A 20,297-nucleotide genomic window follows, 5' to 3' on the forward strand; every position below is an offset into this window, starting at 1 on the left:
CCACGAAAGTTCTTTGTTTTTTCTCATACAACAAACTGAGTGCTTTACTTCTGTTTGCAAAGGAGTACGAAGTAAAATCAACCTGCAAACAGACTAATCTTGCAAATCTTGTTTAATTTTGTGATGTTTAGCCCAAATTATATTTCATCCTCTACAGATCACAACAACGAACAACTTTTCATTTGACGCCAAAAAAAAATCCAAGCTATTATTGAAGCTGCAGAGCGCTTTAAAGTAATGTATCGTAAACCGGGGGCAAATTGATCACTATTTTCAGAAAAATGTGATTATTTTCGATTTTTTTTTTGTTAGATTTATTCGCAATTATTTTTAAAATCAGTACTGGTGCTAAAGCCACAAAACGTTATGGCAGGTTTTTTTAAGAAGATCCTTAAGCGTTGATTTGGAAAATTTTTAGCGGAAAATTTCCAAATGTAGCTTCGGGGTAAAATTGATCAATCTATGTTTTTCAGAATATTCTAGTGCTATATGCACAAGAAAGTATAGAAAATCAATTATTTCTTCGCCTACGGTCATTTAAATGATAATTCAAGGATTTGAGGATACAAAAACTTGATTTCATCCACCTAAAGGTGTGGTCATGCCTTTCCATAACTCGATTTATACATTGATCTGCAGGTCATCCGGGGTTATCCTAATGTGGTCAAAAACTCTTGAAATGGTCACCAATGAGCTAGTTTTGACAAACCAGCACGTTCGATATGTCGCATGATGGGATTCGGTTCTGGTCATTCGTGGTGCTTTTTTGTAAAATAGTTATTTCTCACTTATTTGAATTGATTACTTATTCAACTCATCTAGTATCGGCTAGAAGTGAATTAATATGTTTAGCGTCTATAAATATTGCTTTGATGTGTTGAAAATAAGTTTCTTAACCATAGTTGAAAAAGGGGAACGAAAATGCTTTCCAGAAAAATGTTAATTTTCATGTAGTTTAACAATTGATTCGTTGAGAGCTATTGACAAAAGGAACCTTCAAATGATTATTGAACATGTCAGAATAAAAAGTTTAAAATTAAATGTCTTAATACATCTGAATGTTTATGTTTGTTTTAAGTAATATGTTTGATTAATTTCACCCCGGTGTTCAATTTGCCCTCGGAAGACGGTACTTTCTTTCAGGAAAACGTCAAAAAACGTCAATATGCCAAGCTTTGAAAAGTAATAAAAAAAATCAAATTTGATGATATTGCGCTAAAATGCGGGATTTAGGCACTACAAAATTATAGTAAGAAAGGAAAAATATTACGAAACAGCTCATGTCAATTTCGTTTTTTGCCTGATGGCCAACCATTTTCCCACTGTGCATTGTGCGATGCCACTATTCATACAACAAGGAAACTAACCAATAGATTAAGGACCAAAAACTTCACTCGGCTCGCTCTCCAGACTTCAATCCTGTTGAAAATCGTTGGGGGATCTTACTTTGCAGAATCTAAGCTGAGAGAAAGCAGTACACCACGGTTGATGAACTCAAGGTCGCAATTTCGGAGACATGGAAAAATATCGGGTAGTCCATTCAGCAAAATTTCATGAACAGTATGCCAACACGAATTTTCCAGGTCATTAACCGAAATGGTAAGGTCACCAATTACTGACATATAAAGCTGTCGATTGTTTTAAATTTTTCATTGATAATACTCTTTTGGTGAAATCGACGTTAAATATTCTTTATTCTTATGTTGGAGCAGCCTATCATCTATCGAATCAGCAGCATCCTGTCCCCCAAAAAATTCTCTTATTGTTAATCCCATAATCTATTGCGTAACCCAATGTACTGAAATTGAAACCTAGCTGCGACTAGGGCAAGAGAGAGAAAGCTAGAATAGATTGGCAGATCCGTTTGGCTATAAAAGAAGCCAGACAACTAGGCGCAGCCTCTTTTACACCAGATCTGATCCACAAAACAGTTCGTGCGTTTTCTTTCGAAATAAAAAATATCGAAAAATTCAAATAGTTCGTTGTTTCCCCATAATTAATTCCGACGGTTCTCGCCTGAACATTTTTGGTCCTTCGAGCCGGATTTATCGCGTGATTTCAAAAAAATCACAAAGTTAGTGAAAAATTTTTATCGTCACAATTAATTAGATTGTGTCGAAAAATGTACGTTACGCGTGAGCAATCAGACAATCAGTGAAGTGAAAAGTGCGAGAAAGAACAAAAACTGAACTGTGATCTCGTTCTTTATCGGTTGGACATTCTATATCTCGAAGCGTCGAGATTTCGTATATCCACATCACATCACACATCATTGGATGCTGAGCTGGCGTGGACTTCTGTTATTGCGAGTGAACAATAGCATCGATTACGCGTCCTTCGCTGGATAAAAAGGATTGACCGTGAGTACTGCATGCGAGTGAAGCCTCGATCGATAGTTTTGTATATCGAAAGGAAGTTTATACGGAGAAGCAAATAAAGGAAATTTGTCGTTTTATTACCAGAATTTTGATTTGATCGATTATATACAATTTCGAAAGTTGTCATCACAGAGCGTTAGTTGGTTGCATAGTGTTCGCCGAATCCACAAGGTGGACAACCATCGTGTGCCATTGCGAGTAGAGTTAAGAAAATTTCATTAGTTGTTGCAAAATGTCGTCCAATTTGCGGAAGCTTTCCCGCCAAGAGCGGTTTTATCTCGATACAATGGTCAGTTTAAAGCAATTTTGTGCGAGTTTCGATCCTGAGACAGATGTCATTCAATTAGAAGGATGGAAACAACGGTTAGATACACTACATAAAGAGTTCTATGCAAATCGTCTTCAAATTGAATTGTTTGAGGATGATGATGATAATCGTGATAGTGGTGACGAAGATCAAGATACAGTAGACAATGAAAATCGCACGATTCGTCAATCGTTTGAGATGGATTTTATCCAAGCACAAGGTTTTCTATCCTCTGAAATGAACAAACTGAAAATTGATCCGAATCGAATACGAGATTCGTCTATGAAAGCCGAAGTGTTTAATTACTCATCATCTCGTATAAAATTACCTGAAGTGAAGGTACCATCTTTTGATGGCGCCATTACTGAATGGATCACGTTCAGAGACACATTGAGGTCACTGATCGATTCTAATCCTCAGTTATCACAAATCGATAAGTTCACATACCTCGTGTCAACTCTAACAAAAGATGCTCGACGGGTTGTGGAATCAATTGAAATCACATCTGCAAATTATTCTGTGGCTTGGCAGTTGTTAGAGAACCGCTACAATAATAAGAAGCTTATAGTAAAACATTACCTTGATGCGTTATTCTCAATCGATTATATGAAAAAGGAGAATTACAATTCGCTGATGCAATTGATCGACGATTTTGAGAGGAATGTGTGTTTATTAGATAAATTGAATATTTTCAAGGATAACTGGAGCGTATTGCTAGCTCACATGTTATGCAGTCGTCTTGACCAGTCGACGCTCAAACATTGGGAGATGTATCATCAGTCAACGGAGGTGCCTACATATAACGAAATAATCACATTCCTGCGTAACCATCTCACAGTTCTCCAAACACTAACACCACTAAAGTCTCATCTGTCGGAATGCCAGAAACCGGAAATAAGTCGACCAACCAAATCGAAATTCGTTACAGTTCATACAGTTATTCAGCCTGTTTCATCGCTTTGTCCATTTTGTTCGAAAACCGCACATTCACCATTTGAATGCGACATTTTCCAAAAGATGTCAGTTTCACAACGTTTCGACCTGGTGAAGAAAAAGAATTTATGCATCAACTGTTTTTCGTCCTCGCACCATATGAAACATTGTTCATCCAGTTCCTGCAGAGTTTGCAGCCAGAAGCACCACACTATGCTCCACCAAATCCCGAATGATCGCTCTTCTTCGCAATCAAAATCGTTTCCACCATCCACACACTATTCATCGACTTCGCCATCGACTCAGAATGTTCAAACAAACATCTTGAATAAGTCTTCCTCGCAATTGCATACCACGTTGTTACCCGAACCTCAAACACCTTCGACCTCGGAGACTGTCACTAGTCTCATTTCTACTTCACTAGTTGGTAGTACAGGAACCATACCATCCACCGTACTGCTACAAACAGCGCTCGTAAAGGTCTTCGACCTCAACGGTCACACACAATGGGCAAGAGCACTGTTAGATCCTGCATCCCAGCTTAACCTCATCACGGAAAACCTGGTGCAGAAACTCAAGTTGCGCCGTTATCTCGATTACCAAGAAATCGGAGGCGTAGGCAATTCTTTCGTCATATCGTCGCACACAGTCATGGTTCGGATTGGATCACACTGTTCAGATTTCGTTACCGAAGAATCCTTTCATATTTTGAAGAGGATTACTCATGAACTCCCTACGAGGTCCATCAATAAGTCGTCGTGGATTATTCCTTCTGATATCACTCTAGCTGATCCCAAATTCTACGAACCGGGATCAATCGACCTTCTGTTAGGAATGGAGATGTATTATGATTTACTTTTGAATGGTTTTATCAAACTCGGACCTGAACAACCAATTATGCGAAACACAGTGTTTGGCTGGGTTGCTTCAGGAAAAATAGACTCTGGGCATACAGAGCATCCAGATCGAAAATTTGCTCATGTTTGCGGATCCAAGTCACTTGAGAAACAATTATCTCGATTTTGGGAATTGGAGTCCTGTTGGCGTGATAGTACACATTCCCTAGAAGAATCTGCTTGTGAAGAGCATTTCTCAAAATTTACCTTCCGTGACACCTTCGGAAGATTCGCAGTTACCTTATCCAAACGTCAAGCTTTTCTGACTCAACTTGGGCAACCGAAACAAATTGCAACCAGAAGATTTCTGGCATTAGAACGTCCATTGGATTCCGATGTCAGATTAAAGGATTCTTATTCAAACTTCATCCAAGAATATTTATCGCTAAATCATATGAGAGAGATAGATGATGAAGAATCCATAGTCACTCCATCGTACTATTTACCACACCACTGTGTACAAAAAGCGGATAGCACCACTACCAAGCTACGCGTTGTGTTCGACGCATCATCGCGAACGGATAGCGGAGTTTCATTAAATCAAGCGTTGATGGTCGGTCCAGTCATACAGGACGATTTGTTTTCGCTAATCGTCCGATTTCGAATACATAAAATTGCAATCATAGCGGACATCGAGAAGATGTTCCACCAAATTGGGATACACCCATCTGATCATCCACTCCATAGAATTCTATGGCGAAATTCCTCACAGGAGCCGATACGTACGTTTGAGCTCACGACTGTGACATACGGTACGGCTTCGGCGCCATACTTAGCTACCAGATGCCTGGTAATAGCCAAAATCTTCATACAAACTCTTTAGCAATGCACTAACTCATGGGATGAGCCACTAGAAGAAGCACACCAAAAGTTTTGGCTCGAGTTTCGCAGTACTTTGAATGATTTGTCATTGTTTTCTATTCCTAGATGGGTTGCCTGCAGACCGACTCCAGCAGCAGTTGAATTGCATGGTTTTTGCGACGCGTCGGAAAAGGCCTGTGGAGCCTGCATCTATATGCGTACAGTTTCTGCTGATGGAATAATCTCTGTGCATCTTATGGCGGCAAAATCGCGAGTGACACCGCTAGGTGTTTCGAAGGGCCAAAGGCGAATTTCTCTGCCGAGGCTAGAGCTTTCATCAGCACTTCTTTTGAGTCATCTTTTCAACAAAATAAACACTAGTATTTCGTTACATTTCAAACCGTTCTTTTGGACGGATTCCTTGATCACGTTACATTGGCTCAGATAGACCCCTTCGCGCTGGAAGACGTTCATCGCGAACAGAGTATCAGAAGTGCAACATCTCACAGCAAATGGTATTTGGGCACACGTTCCTGGGATTGACAACCCTGCTGACATCATACCCCGAGGAATGTATGCTGTTCAGCTCAAGGATACAGCAGCATGGTGGAATGGTCCATCTTGGCTTAGCCAACAGCCTCGTTTCTGGCCTGCATTAGTACAACCACCCTTAGTAGACGTGCCTGTGGAATATCTCGAAGAACGACCGATTTCGTTACCGATTCAAGTCTCTCAACCAAATGAATTATTTTATCTTCGCTCTAGCTTCTCGAGTATGACTAGACTTGTCGCTCTTTTACTGCGCTTTATTCACAACACTAGAGCGAAAAACCATTCCGATCGTCACTTTGGGAACATTCAAACTTTCAAATTGAGTGAAGTAGTTAAAACCCTCGTAAGGATTGCCCAACGTGAAGTTTTTGCTAATGATATCGCAGCAGTATCCAAAGAAGGGCAAGTGAAACCGAATTCGCGGTTGAAAACTCTTTCTCCGATTATGGTTGATGGAATCCTACGAGTAGGAGGTCGTCTTAGAAATGCTTCTATTCCTGAAGATCGGAAACACCCAATGATACTCCCTTCACGACACCCTCTTACGGATACCATTCTCCAACATTATCATACAAAATATTTGCATGCTGGACCGCAACTTCTTGTTGCCTGCGTACGCGAGAAATATTGGCCACTTTCGATTCGTAACTTGGCACGGAAGGTGGTACACTCGTGTATACATTGTTTCCGCTGTAGACCAAGTAATCTTCAACAGATAATGGGAGATTTACCACCAGAAAGGATTACTCCCACGCTTCTTCTTCTTCTTCAATGGCACTAACGTTCCTAGAGGAACTTCGCCGTCTCAACGTAGTATTACTTGCGTCATTTTTATTAGTACTTAGTTAAGATTTCTATGCCAAATAACACGCCTTGAATGCATTCTGAGTGGCAAGCTCTAGAATACGCGTGATCACAGTGCCAGTCGGAGGAAATTTCTTTGACGAAAAATTCCCCCGACCAGAACGGGAATCGAACCCGAACACCCGGCATGTTAGTTATGACGCTAACCACTCGGCCAAGGGAGCACTACTCCCACGCTACCATTTGTGAATACCGGCGTAGACCTCTGCGGACCATTTCATTACCGGAAAATTCGCAAAACACAACCAGTTAAATGCTATATTGCAATTTTTGTATGCCTTGTTACGAAGGCCGTTCACGTTGAACCTGTCTAGGATTTGTCGACTGCAGCATTTATTGCGGCGTTACACAGATTCATTTCCAGAAGAGGTAAGCCGAAAATCATCGAATTTGATAACGGTCGAAATTTCGAGAGAGCATCGAGAGAGCTTGCTGACCTAGCGAGGCAATTCCGTTCGCAAAATCACCAATCAGCTGTTATCAAGAACTGCGCTGAAGAAGAGATTACGTTCAAATTCATCCCGCCTCGCAGTCCACACTTCGGTGGCTTGTGGGAGGCGGCGGTGAAATCATTCAAGCGCCATTTCCGCTCGACGGTTGGGAATTCTATTCTCACACAAGATGAGTTCGTCACCCTGCTAACACGTATTGAAGCTTGTTTGAACTCCAGACCGCTCACTCCACTGAGCGCAGATCTGAACGATCTGGAAGTGTTAACGCCAGGACACTTCCTGGTACACCGTTCTCTTACGTCAATTCTAGAACCCGATCTCTCAGCAATTCCCCGCAATCGACTAGACCGCTGGCAGGAGAACCAAGAACTCCTGCGTCGGATTTGGAAGCGGTGGACAACTGATTATTTATCCGGTCTACACCCTCGCACAAGGTGGACCCAAGTTCGAGATAATAGGTCGTATGAATAAAAAAAAAGTATTTACTTATTCTGCCCGTTTCCAAGTAAAGTAAACATTCCTAGTATTTACTTGAATCCGTATGAATAAAAGTTTACTTTACTAATTTCATTTTCGAATTCGAACATAGTTTTTACTTTGTCAAACATCTATCAACTGATTTTTTAGGTTCCGTTTCGAAACGTTTTTTTTGGACAAAGCGTGAATTCGCGATGAAAAAGAATAGTGTCGACATCTGGTGGCGACTTTCAATTAGGGACCATAGTTTGGGTCCATATCTCGTTAGTGTAATACCTATCATATTAGAAGACACGAAGCCAGTTTTCAAATGTTAAAATTTGAATGAAAATGTTCACATCATGTTATTTAATCACTTAAAACACTTTTTTCCGACTTTTATTTAACCCTTTGTCTATACATTTCCAACATCATTACTGAAACTTTTCATTATAATATAAAGTTGTCTCCAAAAACAATATTTCACCATTTTTTCACCACTTGCAAACAAAAGTGTTTTTCATTTAAACAGAATGCCAAATTGGTACGTAAAGGTTATTTTTCATTCATAATTTAAATTTTAAAAACGTGTTTATTCCGCCTCACAATCAATCAATTTTTTTACGCTCCCCTAAACTAATAAACGAAGCTCAATGCCATCAACGCGGATCGTTAACTTGTTTAACTTCAAGCGCAAGATAGCAGCATTAAACATAAATCGGATATGACATCAAAACGAATGATAGTGTTTTCAGATCCAAAGTATGCTCATGAGCATACTTGATAATAACGAAGTAAATACTTGATGAATGCTGTTTTATTCATACGAAATCAGCTAAACATCCATTTTCGAAAAGTAAATACTTTGTTGTTTCTTTTATTCATACCAAACGTAGTAAAAACTTAATCTCACTGCTCGACTGCTCGAATCAAGTAAAGTAAAGGTGAATTTTGTTTTTATTCATACGGCCTAATATCTCGATAGGAACAATGGTTCTTCTGAAAGAAGAAAATCTTCCACCATTGAAGTGGAAATACGGGAGAATCACGCAAATATTCCGAGGAGACGACAACCACGTGAGAGTGGTCTCCGTGAGAACAGCTGACGACGAATATAGGCGAGCAATTGCTAAAATTTGCGTTCTACCAATCCATCAAGCAACAACCACCCCCACTGGCGATGCCAGTTCCAGCGTAGATGTCATCTAATCCTCCATCGCGGGTTCACCGCGCAACGATCGGAGGCCCATTGGCCTCCGAACCATAGGACGCATATCTGGATTTCTACAATGCCCATAGGCCATGGCAGCTTCCCTTACGATTTTCGATGACGTCTCCAGGATTACGATGGAACAGATGACCAACAAGTGATCAAGCAGCTGAACCAGGACCGAGCATCAAACCTTACTAAACCAGTGAATTAGCATCTTACAATTCAATGAATTAAAAACAATAGCATTAGGACTCATATATGAAATCGCAATTAGGATCAATATGTACGATTAATTTGGTTGAAAGGATTAACCTTTCAACGGGGGCCGGCTTATGTTGGAGCAGCCTATCATCTATCGAATCAGCAGCATCCTATCCCCCAAAAAAATATCTTTTACTCCAGATCTGATCCACAAAACAGTTCGTGCGTTTTCTTTCGAAATAAAAAATATCGAAAAATTCAAATAGTTCGTTGTTTCCGCATAATTAATTCCGACGGTTCTCGCCTGAACCCTAAGCATTCTATAATGTATGAAAATATATTATTGAAATTCTAACTGCATGTGTTACAACGAAATATATTCATGGCGGTCTTATCGAACTTGAACAGAGTATATTATCACAACACTAATTCCAGGTTATAAAATTTGTAGACCTAAGTATGATACTCCCTTTCTCAAAATACCCATCTTTTAATTTTATTTTATTTAAGACGTAGAACGTATGAAAACGGAAGCGTCTCTGCCCTGTAAAATATCGTTATAACCGACAATGGAAATGCTGATAACGGCCATAAACGGGTAGCCATCGTCTCCATCATTACATTAATTACCGCTATTTCCTGCTCTCGGGAATCCGCTGCAGAGAATTTTATATATCGTGTGAAATGGCACACTGAATGCATACACATTGCTCACAGTCTCTCACCTATTTCACTCACCTTAACTCGTTTATCTGCAAACTTCTCCGACGATGGCTGCATGTATGCCGGCAACGGGATGTCTATCTTGGTGTCCCTCTTGTCCCCACAGCCGCCGCCTCCACCACTGCCGGCCACTGGAACCGCCGAAGAATCATCGCCGCCACGCGTCCGCAGGGTCATACTCTCCGGGGTCGACGTTCGGCTGGCGCCCGACTTGTCATGTTTTACGAACAGTTTACTTTTTAATGTTGTGTTTTCCATCGAGTTGTTTTGCCCCACATTTTCTTCACCACTTTCTGCGCGGGTGCGGAGTGAATCGATCGGTTTTGTTGGGGTGCATTATTGAAGGAGGGGAAGAAAAGAATGATATCAGTGGCTATGATTTATGTGTGCTTTTTCGCTATTATTATTGTCATAACAATCTAGGACTAGAAAAGAATGAGAAGAATAGAACAGAGATTCAAGATGCAAAAAAACGGGTTTAGGGAGCAGCTAAGGGCAGTCGATAGATAGATGTCTACTGTTAAAATACATAATATACACACACGCTTGTCAAAACTAAACTATTGGAATTCTAATAGTTAAATTGTACAAACTCAGACTTTTATACCAATGCACAATGGTCCAGGAGGTGCATTTAAGTGGAAATTAGCATTTAGAGCTCGACAGTTATTCTCTAGACAAAAACTGTCTTCGACAAAGTTTTTATGTTATCAAAAATAGGGTGACCAAAATTGTCGATGAAATTAAAAAATCTAGCTTTCTTCTCTTTATAGATAGAGTTAAATATAGTTCGACAATATTATAGTCCCAGTTATTTGAGACATCTTTGTAGAACAAAGTTTTATTTCTTTCTCTTGAAATAACCGATATAGCGCCTTTTTTCTAAGTTACGTGAGGGTCACCATGAAAAAAACTGCTTTTTGCTCTAACTTTTATATTTCAAATTCTAAATACAAACTATCTTCGGAAGACTTTTAGAGCTTACTTGTCAATATCGCAACTTTACTTAAAGTTATTGATATTTCTTCCCAAAAAAATACGCTCTTTTCATTTGTTTGTAATTCTGGGGCAAACATAAATAATGACGGCATATTTCACTCTACATGATGCGTGAATTTCAACACTATGTCATTTTTTGTGTTTGAGTAAATTAAAATTGAAATCGTGAGTTTTTGGGTAAAAAACATCAATAACCTTGAGTAGGTTTAAGATATTGACAAATTCTGCATCGCAAAATGATGGAATTGTTAAACTCTAAAAGTCATACGAAGAAAGTTTCGATGTAGAATTTGAAATATAAAAGTTAAAGCAAAAAACCCGTTTTTTTCATGGTCACTCTAATGCAACTTAGAAAAAAAAACGCTAAATGGATTATATTAAAAGATAGAAAAAAGCTTTGTTCTACAAAGTTGTTTAAAATAACTGGGCCTACAACATTGTCGAACTACGTTTATCTCTGTTTATAAAGATAAGAAAGTTATGTCTTTCATGAAATCGACAATTCACCCTATTTTTAATAACTTTCAAATAAGCGCTCTATCATATGTAACAACTTTGTTGAAGACAGTTTTCATCTAAAAAACAAATATCACCCACAATGTTGTTTTTGGCGCTCTCTATCTAAGTTGCATTAGGGTAACCATGAAAAAACGTTTTTTTTGTTTAAACTTTTATATTTCAAATTCTACATCAAAACTGTCTGCGTACGACTTTTAGAGCTTATTAATACCAACATTTTGCGATGCAAAACTTGTCAATATCTTAGTCTTACTCAAAGTTATTGATGTGTTTTTACCCAAAAATTCATGATTTCAATTTTAATTTACTGAAACACAAAAAATAACATACTTTTGAAAATCACATATTATTTCGAGTGAAAGTTTTTCTTTCAAATTCCGTCAACAATTTTTTTTTATGTTTTCCCCAGAATGAATGACAAACAAATGAAAAGAGCGTGTTTGGGAAGAAATACCAATAACTCTGAGTGAAGTTGAGATATTGACATATTCTGTATCGCAAAATGTTTGTATTAGTAAATTCTAAAAGGGTGTGTAGAATTTGAAATATAAAAGTTAGAGCAAAAAAACTGTTTTTTCATGGTGATCCTAACGTAACTTAGAAAAAAGGCGCTATATCAGTTTTTTTAGAGAAAAAAAACCTTGTTCTACAAAGATGTCTCAAATAACTGGGACTACAACTTTGTCGAGGACAGTTTTTGTCTAGAGAATAACTGTCGAGCTCTAAATGCTAATTTCCACTTAAATACATCTTCTGAACCATTGTACAATGGAGACGCTTTGTACATTTCTGTGTCACAGAGTACGATGGGTTGCCATCGAAACATTTAGGATTAACGAGGCATGCTTCAGATTTCAATGACATGTAGAGAAACGTGGCTGGCGGCTGCTAAAATATTCGTGGCATTCAGAGAAAAACGATAATTAGTGAAACATATAACAGAAATGAACTACGAGTGAATTTTCAATATTTTTTCGTAGATTATAATAATGAAACCATTATCGGATCCTAATACGAGTGGAAAACATTCAATCAAAATTATGCCATTATACTAACCGCTCGCTCACCCCTGGTGAGCCGGTCCTCACAACCAGAGTTTAAACATTATAAAACAACGATAAATAAGTTCATAATGATGAAGAAAGTTTACCCGGCAGTTCTTGCGAAAAACCACCACATTAAAATGGTTTCGCGCCGAGATCCGGACGCCGGGATTTAACTCCCCCAGACCCCATCGGCGGGATTACGGGAAACGTGTTGGGAAAGTTTCTTCCCTAAGATGTAAAGTACACAAAACCCATGCGCCTCGGGACGGAACTCCACTATTCGTAGAACATAGGTGAATGGTAGAAAGGGTTCGGGGCGACACAAGGGAGAGAAATTTGTTGTCTCATTAGGGTTTTCATCCGGTAAGTTTTAGTGGTAAATAATTATGTTCGCTGTCATTCTTCCTTCTTCTTTTATACTCTTGTTGAAAAATTTCGTGATTTCGTGTTCTAATCAATAATCATTCTGTCCAATTTGTTATTTGGATTAAATAGAGTTTTGAATCAAATATACATAGGTCAATCGAAGCACAGACGAAATCGTACCCAGCGAAGTGATGATAATTCATCACAAAATGGTCATTCAGCTCGAAACGGTCCAACTCCAACCGAGAGCGGTCTGGACCGCATAACTGGAATCAACCAGCCTCATCGTACTCTCGTCATAAATTACGCTGGCTACCACACGTTGCTATCCATCCGCACAACCCATGTATCGCCCATGAGGCCACGTGTTTGCCATGTTTTGCACGTTATTGCGGTGGTAATCACTGCCGGTCATCGCGCGCTGCTGGCAGACACCCTATCGCACGAATGGTCTGAAGAGGATTAATGGAAGGATGGATGGACCTAGCGGTCCTGGCAGAGAGAGTCATTGATAAAAGATTTACCACGGTGTACCAGAGAATGAATTGTATGTCTTCGCGGGGGCAAAAACAGTACAAGCTCCCGCGAGTGAATGAAGCGAGCCAATTTGTGTATGTATGTGTGTGTGGGTGTGGGTGTGCCGGTTGAGCGGTAAAATATGGTCATTAGCTAATTTTCGGAGTTTGTTATTCGAGGTGTGAACGGTGGCTTGGGGCAGGCAAAACATTTGATGAGTTATTCGATAGGTTTCGATGATTGGAGTACTAAACGGAGACGGACTGTTAATTATATGGTTAGCACGTGAAGCTAATTAGCTCTGAGATAATTAGAGGAGTTATAGACTCGGTAATTGTGATTGATGATTCTAATAAATTCATTCTATTAAAAGTGTCATGAGAAAACCACTATTTTACAGTGAAATTGTAAACGTCTTATTATTCTTCAACTCAACTCTATCCAACAAATTCTTTCGAATGCTTTTCAGCTTGTGACGAGTTTGCTCTACTTCAGGCATGACTTTTTCAGGCTGTTGTGTTAAACTTCCGTGATATGGGGGAGTTCTAACGCGGATTCCTCTATCTTCAGACACGTGAATTGAAATTGTTGCGTTTCAGGCATGTATCAAGAGCAGATTTGTGCATTAGTTCACATAACAATTTCAGAGATTTCAGATCTCATTGCATTAGATCGGATGTGTCTTTCAATCATCAAACGATTAATTTATGCGATGTCTTCGTTATGACAATCATGAATACAGGTTGTCCAACAAAAATAGTTCCATCAGCAGGTTGTGAAAGTCATCTAGATTATGTTCTTTGTTCTTCCCCTTTCGAATATAACAGTTCGACTGAAAAGTTTATAAGGTAACACAGTAAAACTATTTTTTTTTTTTTGCAAATTTCAATCATAATTGCCTTCGAGGGCGATACAGCGATTATAGCGATCTTGCAACTTTTCTATACTATTTTTATAGTACTCTTTCAGTTTTTCCTCAAAATATGCCTCAGTTTCCGTAATCACTTCATCATCGGTCTCAAATTTCTTGCCAGCGAGCATTCTCTTCAGGTCTGCGAACAAAAAATTCTCGCTGGGGGCCAGATCTTGAGAATACGGTGGATGCGGAAGCAATTCGAAACCCAATTCATGCGGATTTTTCGAAATTTGGATTTTCCATTTTTTCCATTGAAAGATGGTGCTTTGTGATAGTCAAGTAGATTTTTGTAAGAGGCGCCATCTAGACGTCAACCTTATAAACTTTTCGGCCGAACTGTTACTTGAGCGATGGCCCAATAGTCGGTGGAAATTCGGAAACTGATCGTTTCCGAAGTGAAAGCGAATGTGAGCTACCGTGAAATCGCAAAAAAATATAGCAATTCGATCGGAGCAATTTCGGGAATCATGAAAAAGCAAAATGCGCTGAGCATTACTTTCCAGATTTTATGAATTGATGCGAAATTACCAATAATTCAAACTGCATAAAATCCGAAAAGTAATGGCATGGTTTAATGAATAGAGGCCTCAGTCAGCTCGCGCAGTCCGAAGCCGCCGGACGCAAAGTTGTTCGTGTCCGTTATTGTGTTGGAACAATACCGTTATCGGTTTCGCTGAAGTGATTGTGTCGCCCTAACGGTGTTTTCTTTATTGCGAGAGTGAATCACAACCAGCGGGAGGGAGAAGTCCTCCACTGCGGGCGCTGTGAGCGTGTGCCGTTCCATCGTCATCGTATTGTGGTGCGATACACCATTGCTGTTGTGCCAAGCGATCATCACGTGGTTCGATTGGAGTACCGTTACAAATCATCCGCACCGTGCGCTTCAAGTATTTTAGTTTATTTATATATATTAGGTTAAGGATTTAAAAAAAAAGAAAAAGTATATTTGTATATCTGCCATAATGGCAGAGTGCGATCCTCTTGATATGGACATTGAATCTGATGTTTCCTCCTCACTAACTACTGGGAAGTCGCTTAAACGCGTTCCCCCCTCAGACGATGTTTTTTCAGAGGAAAAGTTAATCAACCTCAACAAGCCTCCTTCAAGAAAATTGGCAAACTTTTCCACTTCGCCCCCTCAATCTCCCGCTCCCGCTTCCGATTATCTCCCGAACTTGCTTCCCAGCCCAACTGTTCCCGCTCCCGCTCAACAATCGACCTCGTCCTCCCCCTCAGTTGTCCCCTCTCCGCGTGTCAAGGTCTATCCAGAAGATGCATCTGGATCTGGCCCATGGGTTGTTTTCTTCCGGCCAAAACCTAACGGGAAATCGCTCAACGTCATTCAGATCATGAAAGATCTGACAAAAAATTATTCCTCCGTGGTCGAAATTAGAAAGGTTCGACCGAACAAACTGCGTGTTGTCGTGGCTGATCGGAAGCAAGCTAACGAGATTGTTGTCGACAATAGGTTCGTACTAGAATATCGCGTCTATGTGCCCTGCCATAACGTAGAAATTTCGGGGGTGATTACAGAAACGGGTCTGACGAGCGCATTAATAAAAAAGTTAAAATTTTGGACTGCCATCAATAAGGAAAAGTGTCCCAGGAAGAGGGAAGAACAAAATTCACGCCGTCCGACTCGTTTCGAGTAACTTTTGCTGGTTCCGCCCTCCCTGACTACGTTATGGTGGACAAATTGAGGCTTCCGCTGCGTCTCTTCGTGCCAAAGCCCATGACTTGCAACAAATGCAAGTCAGTTGGTCACACAGCAGACTACTGCGCCAACAAGGAGCGCTGTGCCACTTGCGGAGAGCAACATGTGGGCAAATCCTGCAGTGCGACTGAGCATAAGTGTCCATATTGCGGGGGGACCCCACATGAGCTCTCAGCTTGTGAAAATTACAAGAGTCGCTGGGAGAAACAGAAGCGCTCTTTAAAGGAACGCTCGAAACGCACTTTTGCGGAAATTTTAAAGGGCGCTTCTCCACAGGCCCAACAACAACTACATCCAATCTCCTCACACAATATCTTTTCCACGTTGCCAGTTGACGAAATGGAAGCGGACACAGCTCACGGGGGTACACCGTTTATTTCCCAAGGGAATCCCCGGCGCAAAAATGTGACCACTCCCAAAATTCAATCACAAGTCCCTCCGGTGATATCCCCTGTTAGCTTGCCTAAAAAAACGAGTGCAGCGGACAAGCAAAATCAGGTTCCTCCTGGCTTCCGTGGGAATAGTTCACCTTCGAACGACCCAGCACTCGAGGGGACATCAAAAACCCCAACTGTCCCTATTTTTCCGTCCAGCTCAACTTCCCAATCGGGATTTATAAAGTTGTCTGACCTTTTGGATCAAATCTTCAAGTGTTTTAACGTTTCCGACTCCATCAGAACCATTGTCATTTCAATGCTTCCAGTATTAAAGACAATTTTGCAACAATTGATGCAAACATGGCCCCTCCTTGCAATGATTATCTCTCTTGATGTCTAATTTAAATAGAGAGGTCGGAGATATCACTGTTTTACAGTGGAATTGTCGTAGTCTTATCCCTAAATTGGATACAATCAAATTTTTAATTCATAAGTTCAATTGTGATGTTTTTGCTCTGTCCGAAACTTGGCTTTCTTCGCGAGATGATCTCTCTTTCCATGATTTCAATATAATACGCTTGGACCGTGATGACAGATACGGAGGGGTGCTATTGGGGATCAATAAGTGCCACTCATTTTTTCGAATTGACCTTCCACCTATTGGAGGGATTGAAGCTGTTGCTTGTCATGCAAACATCAGAGGCAAAGACCTCTGTATTGTCAGCTTGTATTGGCCTCCGAGAGCTGCGGTTAGCCGCAAGCAACTTGTTGACATGTGCTCACTCCTTCCTGAGCCACGATTGATCTTGGGAGACTTCAACTCTCACGGAACTGCCTGGGGGGAACAGTACGACGACAATCGTTCATCGTTGATATATGACCTTTGTAACAGCTTCAATATGACCGTTTTGAATACTGGGGAAACAACACGTGTTCCTAAACCTCCTGCTAACCCAAGTGCTCTTGACCTCTCGCTTTGCTCGAATTCACTATCGTTAGATTGCAAGTGGAATGTAATCCAGGACCCCAACGGTAGTGATCACTTGCCAATCAAAATTTCCATCACCATTGGGTCGAATTCTTCTGAATCTATAAACATGGCATATGACCTCACAAGACACATTGACTGGAAAAAATATGCGGACGCGATTATCCTAGTCATCAATTCCAGAGATGGTTTACCTCCATTGGAGGAGTATAACTTCCTTTCTCGTTTGATCTATGACAGCGCGGTTCGCGCTCAAACGAAACCCATCCCAGGTTCCAGTATTCGTCGAAGGCCTCCCAATCTAGGGTGGGATAGCATATGGTCCAAGCTTTATGTAGAAAAATCGAATGCATTTAAAGCTTTTCGGAAACGTGGAACTCCTGAAAATTTTCAAACGTATTTAGCCCTTGGGAATCAGTTCAAAAATTTGATCAAAGGGTAAAAACGTGCTTATTAGCGAAATTTCGTGGGAGGTTTGTCACGAGAAACGTCAATGAAAAAATGATGGAAAGTGGCTCGAAACATGAGAAATCGCTCTTCAACGAATGAAAGCGAAGAATATTCACATCGATGGATTTTTAATTTTGCACGAAAGGTTTGTCCCGATTCCGCTCCCGTGCAAAAAATTGTTCGAGATATACCACAAGATAGGTGCGATCTTGATTCTGAGTTTTCGATGGTAGAATTCTCTCTTGCTCTCCTTTCATGTAACAATTCTGCTCCGGGATCGGATCGAATTAAGTTCAACTTGTTGAAAAACCTCCCTGATGTGGCGAAACATCGCTTGTTGAATTTATTCAATCGGTTTCTGGAACATAATATTGTTCCAGATGATTGTAGACAAGTACGAGTTATAGCTATTCAAAAACCCGGAAAACCCGCGTCTGACTTCAATTCGTACCGCCCAATAGCAATGCTGTCTTGTATACGGAAATTGTTGGAGAAAATGATCTTGTTTCGCCTTGATCGATGGGTTGAAACGAATGGCCTACTCTCAGATACACAATATGGGTTCCGCAGGGGCAAGGGGACGAATGATTGTCTTGCGTTGCTTTCTTCAGAAATTCAAATGGCTTACGCCGAAAAAAAACAAATGGCTTCAGTATTCTTGGGCATAAAGGGAGCCTTTGATTCAGTTTCAATAGAGGTCCTGTCAGACAAATTACACTCTCGGGGTCTGCCGCCTCTATTGAATAATATGTTATATAACTTGCTTTGTGAGAAACATTTGAATTTTTCTCACGGGGATTCGACAGTAAGTCGGGTCTCCTACATGGGACTCCCCCAGGGATCATGTTTAAGCCCCCTTTTGTACAACTTCTATGTAAGCAACATCGACAATTGCCTTACACAAAATTGCAGCCTAAGACAACTTGCAGATGATGGAGTGGTGTCTGTCGTAGGATCAAACGAATCCGACCTGCAAGGACCCTTACAAGATACTTTGAACAATTTTTCAACCTGGGCCATTGGGCTAGGGATCGAATTCTCCACGGAGAAAACAGAGATGGTGGTTTTTTCTAGGAAGCATAGACCAGCAAAACCAAAGCTTCAACTTTTGGGTAAACCGATCACTCATGCTATGTCTTTCAAGTATCTTGGGGTCTGGTTCGACTCCAAATGTACTTGGGGGGCCCATATTAGGTATCTGAGTAAAAACTGTCAACAAAGAATAAACTTTCTCCGTACAATTACCGGCACCTGGTGGGGAGCCCATCCCGAAGATCTTATTATGTTGTATCGAACAACTATTCTCTCAGTGATAGAGTATGGCAGTTTCTGTTTTCAATCAGCTGCCAAAACACACCTTATCAAACTCGAGCGAATTCAGTATCTTTGTCTCCGTATTGCGTTGGGATGTATGCCCTCAACGCATACCATGAGTCTCGAGGTTTTGGCAGGCGTACTCCCACTAAAAGATCGCTTCAATTTATTATCTCTTCGGTTCCTCATCCGGTGTAAGGTTCTGAACCCATTGGTGATCGGAAATTTTGAGCAGCTGATCGAGCTAAATTTTCATTCTGGATTCATGAGCTCATATCATGAATTCGTCTCCATGCAGGTTGATCCTTCTTCGTATATTCCCAAACGTGTTTGTTTTCCTGACTACATCAATTCCTCTGTGCATTTTGATCTGTCCATGAAGCAGGATATCCATGGAATTCCAGATTATCATCGATCGGGGATCGTTCCTACGATTTTCGTATCAATTGTGATAATATGTACTTTACTAATGGGTCCTCTATGAATGAGTCCACAGGATTTGGAGTGTTCAACAAATTTTTTAGCACCTCACACAGTCTTCAGTATCCTTGCTCAGTGTATATTGCTGAATTGGCAGCAATACACTGGGCGCTGGACAGCGTCGCCTCACGACCTGTTGAACACTATTACATTGTAACGGATAGTTTTAGCTCTGTCGAAGCTATCCGTTCAGTGAGGCCGGAAAAGCACTCGCCGTACTTCCTTGAGAGAATACGAGAAATTTTGAGTGCTTTAACCAGACGCTGTTATGTCATTACCTTTGTCTGGGTCCCTTCACATTGCTCAATTCCGGGTAATGAGAGGACTGACTCATTAGCAAAGGTAGGTGCAATTGAAGGCGAAATTTATCAGCGTCAAATCGCCTTCAATGAATTTTATTCTTTAGTTCGTAAAAATACCATCGTTAACTGGCAACGCAAATGGAACGAAGATGAATTGGGCCGGTGGCTCCACTCAATTATCCCTAAGGTTAGCCTCTATCCGTGGTTCAAAAGTCTGGACTTGAGTCGGGACTTTATTCGCACCTTCTCCCGACTCATGTCCAATCACTGTTCGTTAGACGCGCTGCTTTTTCGTTTTAATCTTGCCGACAGCAATCTCTGCGGTTGTGGCCATGGTTACCACGACATCGAACACGTTGTTTGGTCGTGCGAGTTGTATCTTGTCGCCAGATCGAATTTAGAAAACTCCCTTCGGGCTGGAGGAAAGCAGTCCAATGTGCCGGTGAGAGATGTGTTGGCTCGGTTAGACCTTGATTACATGTCCCAAATATATGTTTTCCTTAAATCTATCGATCTTCGAGTGTGATTGTTCAT

At 40.6% G+C, this 20,297-nt stretch overlaps 1 protein-coding gene across 8 annotated transcripts in view; it reads right to left on the minus strand.

The window, feature by feature from the left end:
• Nucleotides 1-20,297, minus strand: part of LOC129780249 (transient receptor potential-gamma protein) — a 313,946-nt gene that overhangs the window by 63,278 nt on the left and 230,371 nt on the right. For all 8 annotated transcript variants that reach the window (XM_055788307.1, XM_055788306.1, XM_055788309.1 and 5 more), the window contains one exon: nucleotides 9,792-10,069. In XM_055788307.1, coding sequence (XP_055644282.1) covers nucleotides 9,792-10,034 — 243 coding nt within the window. In that variant the 5' untranslated portion in view covers nucleotides 10,035-10,069. The remainder of the gene's footprint in view (nucleotides 1-9,791; nucleotides 10,070-20,297) is intronic.

Source organism: Toxorhynchites rutilus, chromosome 3 (assembly GCF_029784135.1).
Source record: "Toxorhynchites rutilus septentrionalis strain SRP chromosome 3, ASM2978413v1, whole genome shotgun sequence".
NCBI classification, from domain to species: domain Eukaryota; kingdom Metazoa; phylum Arthropoda; class Insecta; order Diptera; family Culicidae; genus Toxorhynchites; species Toxorhynchites rutilus.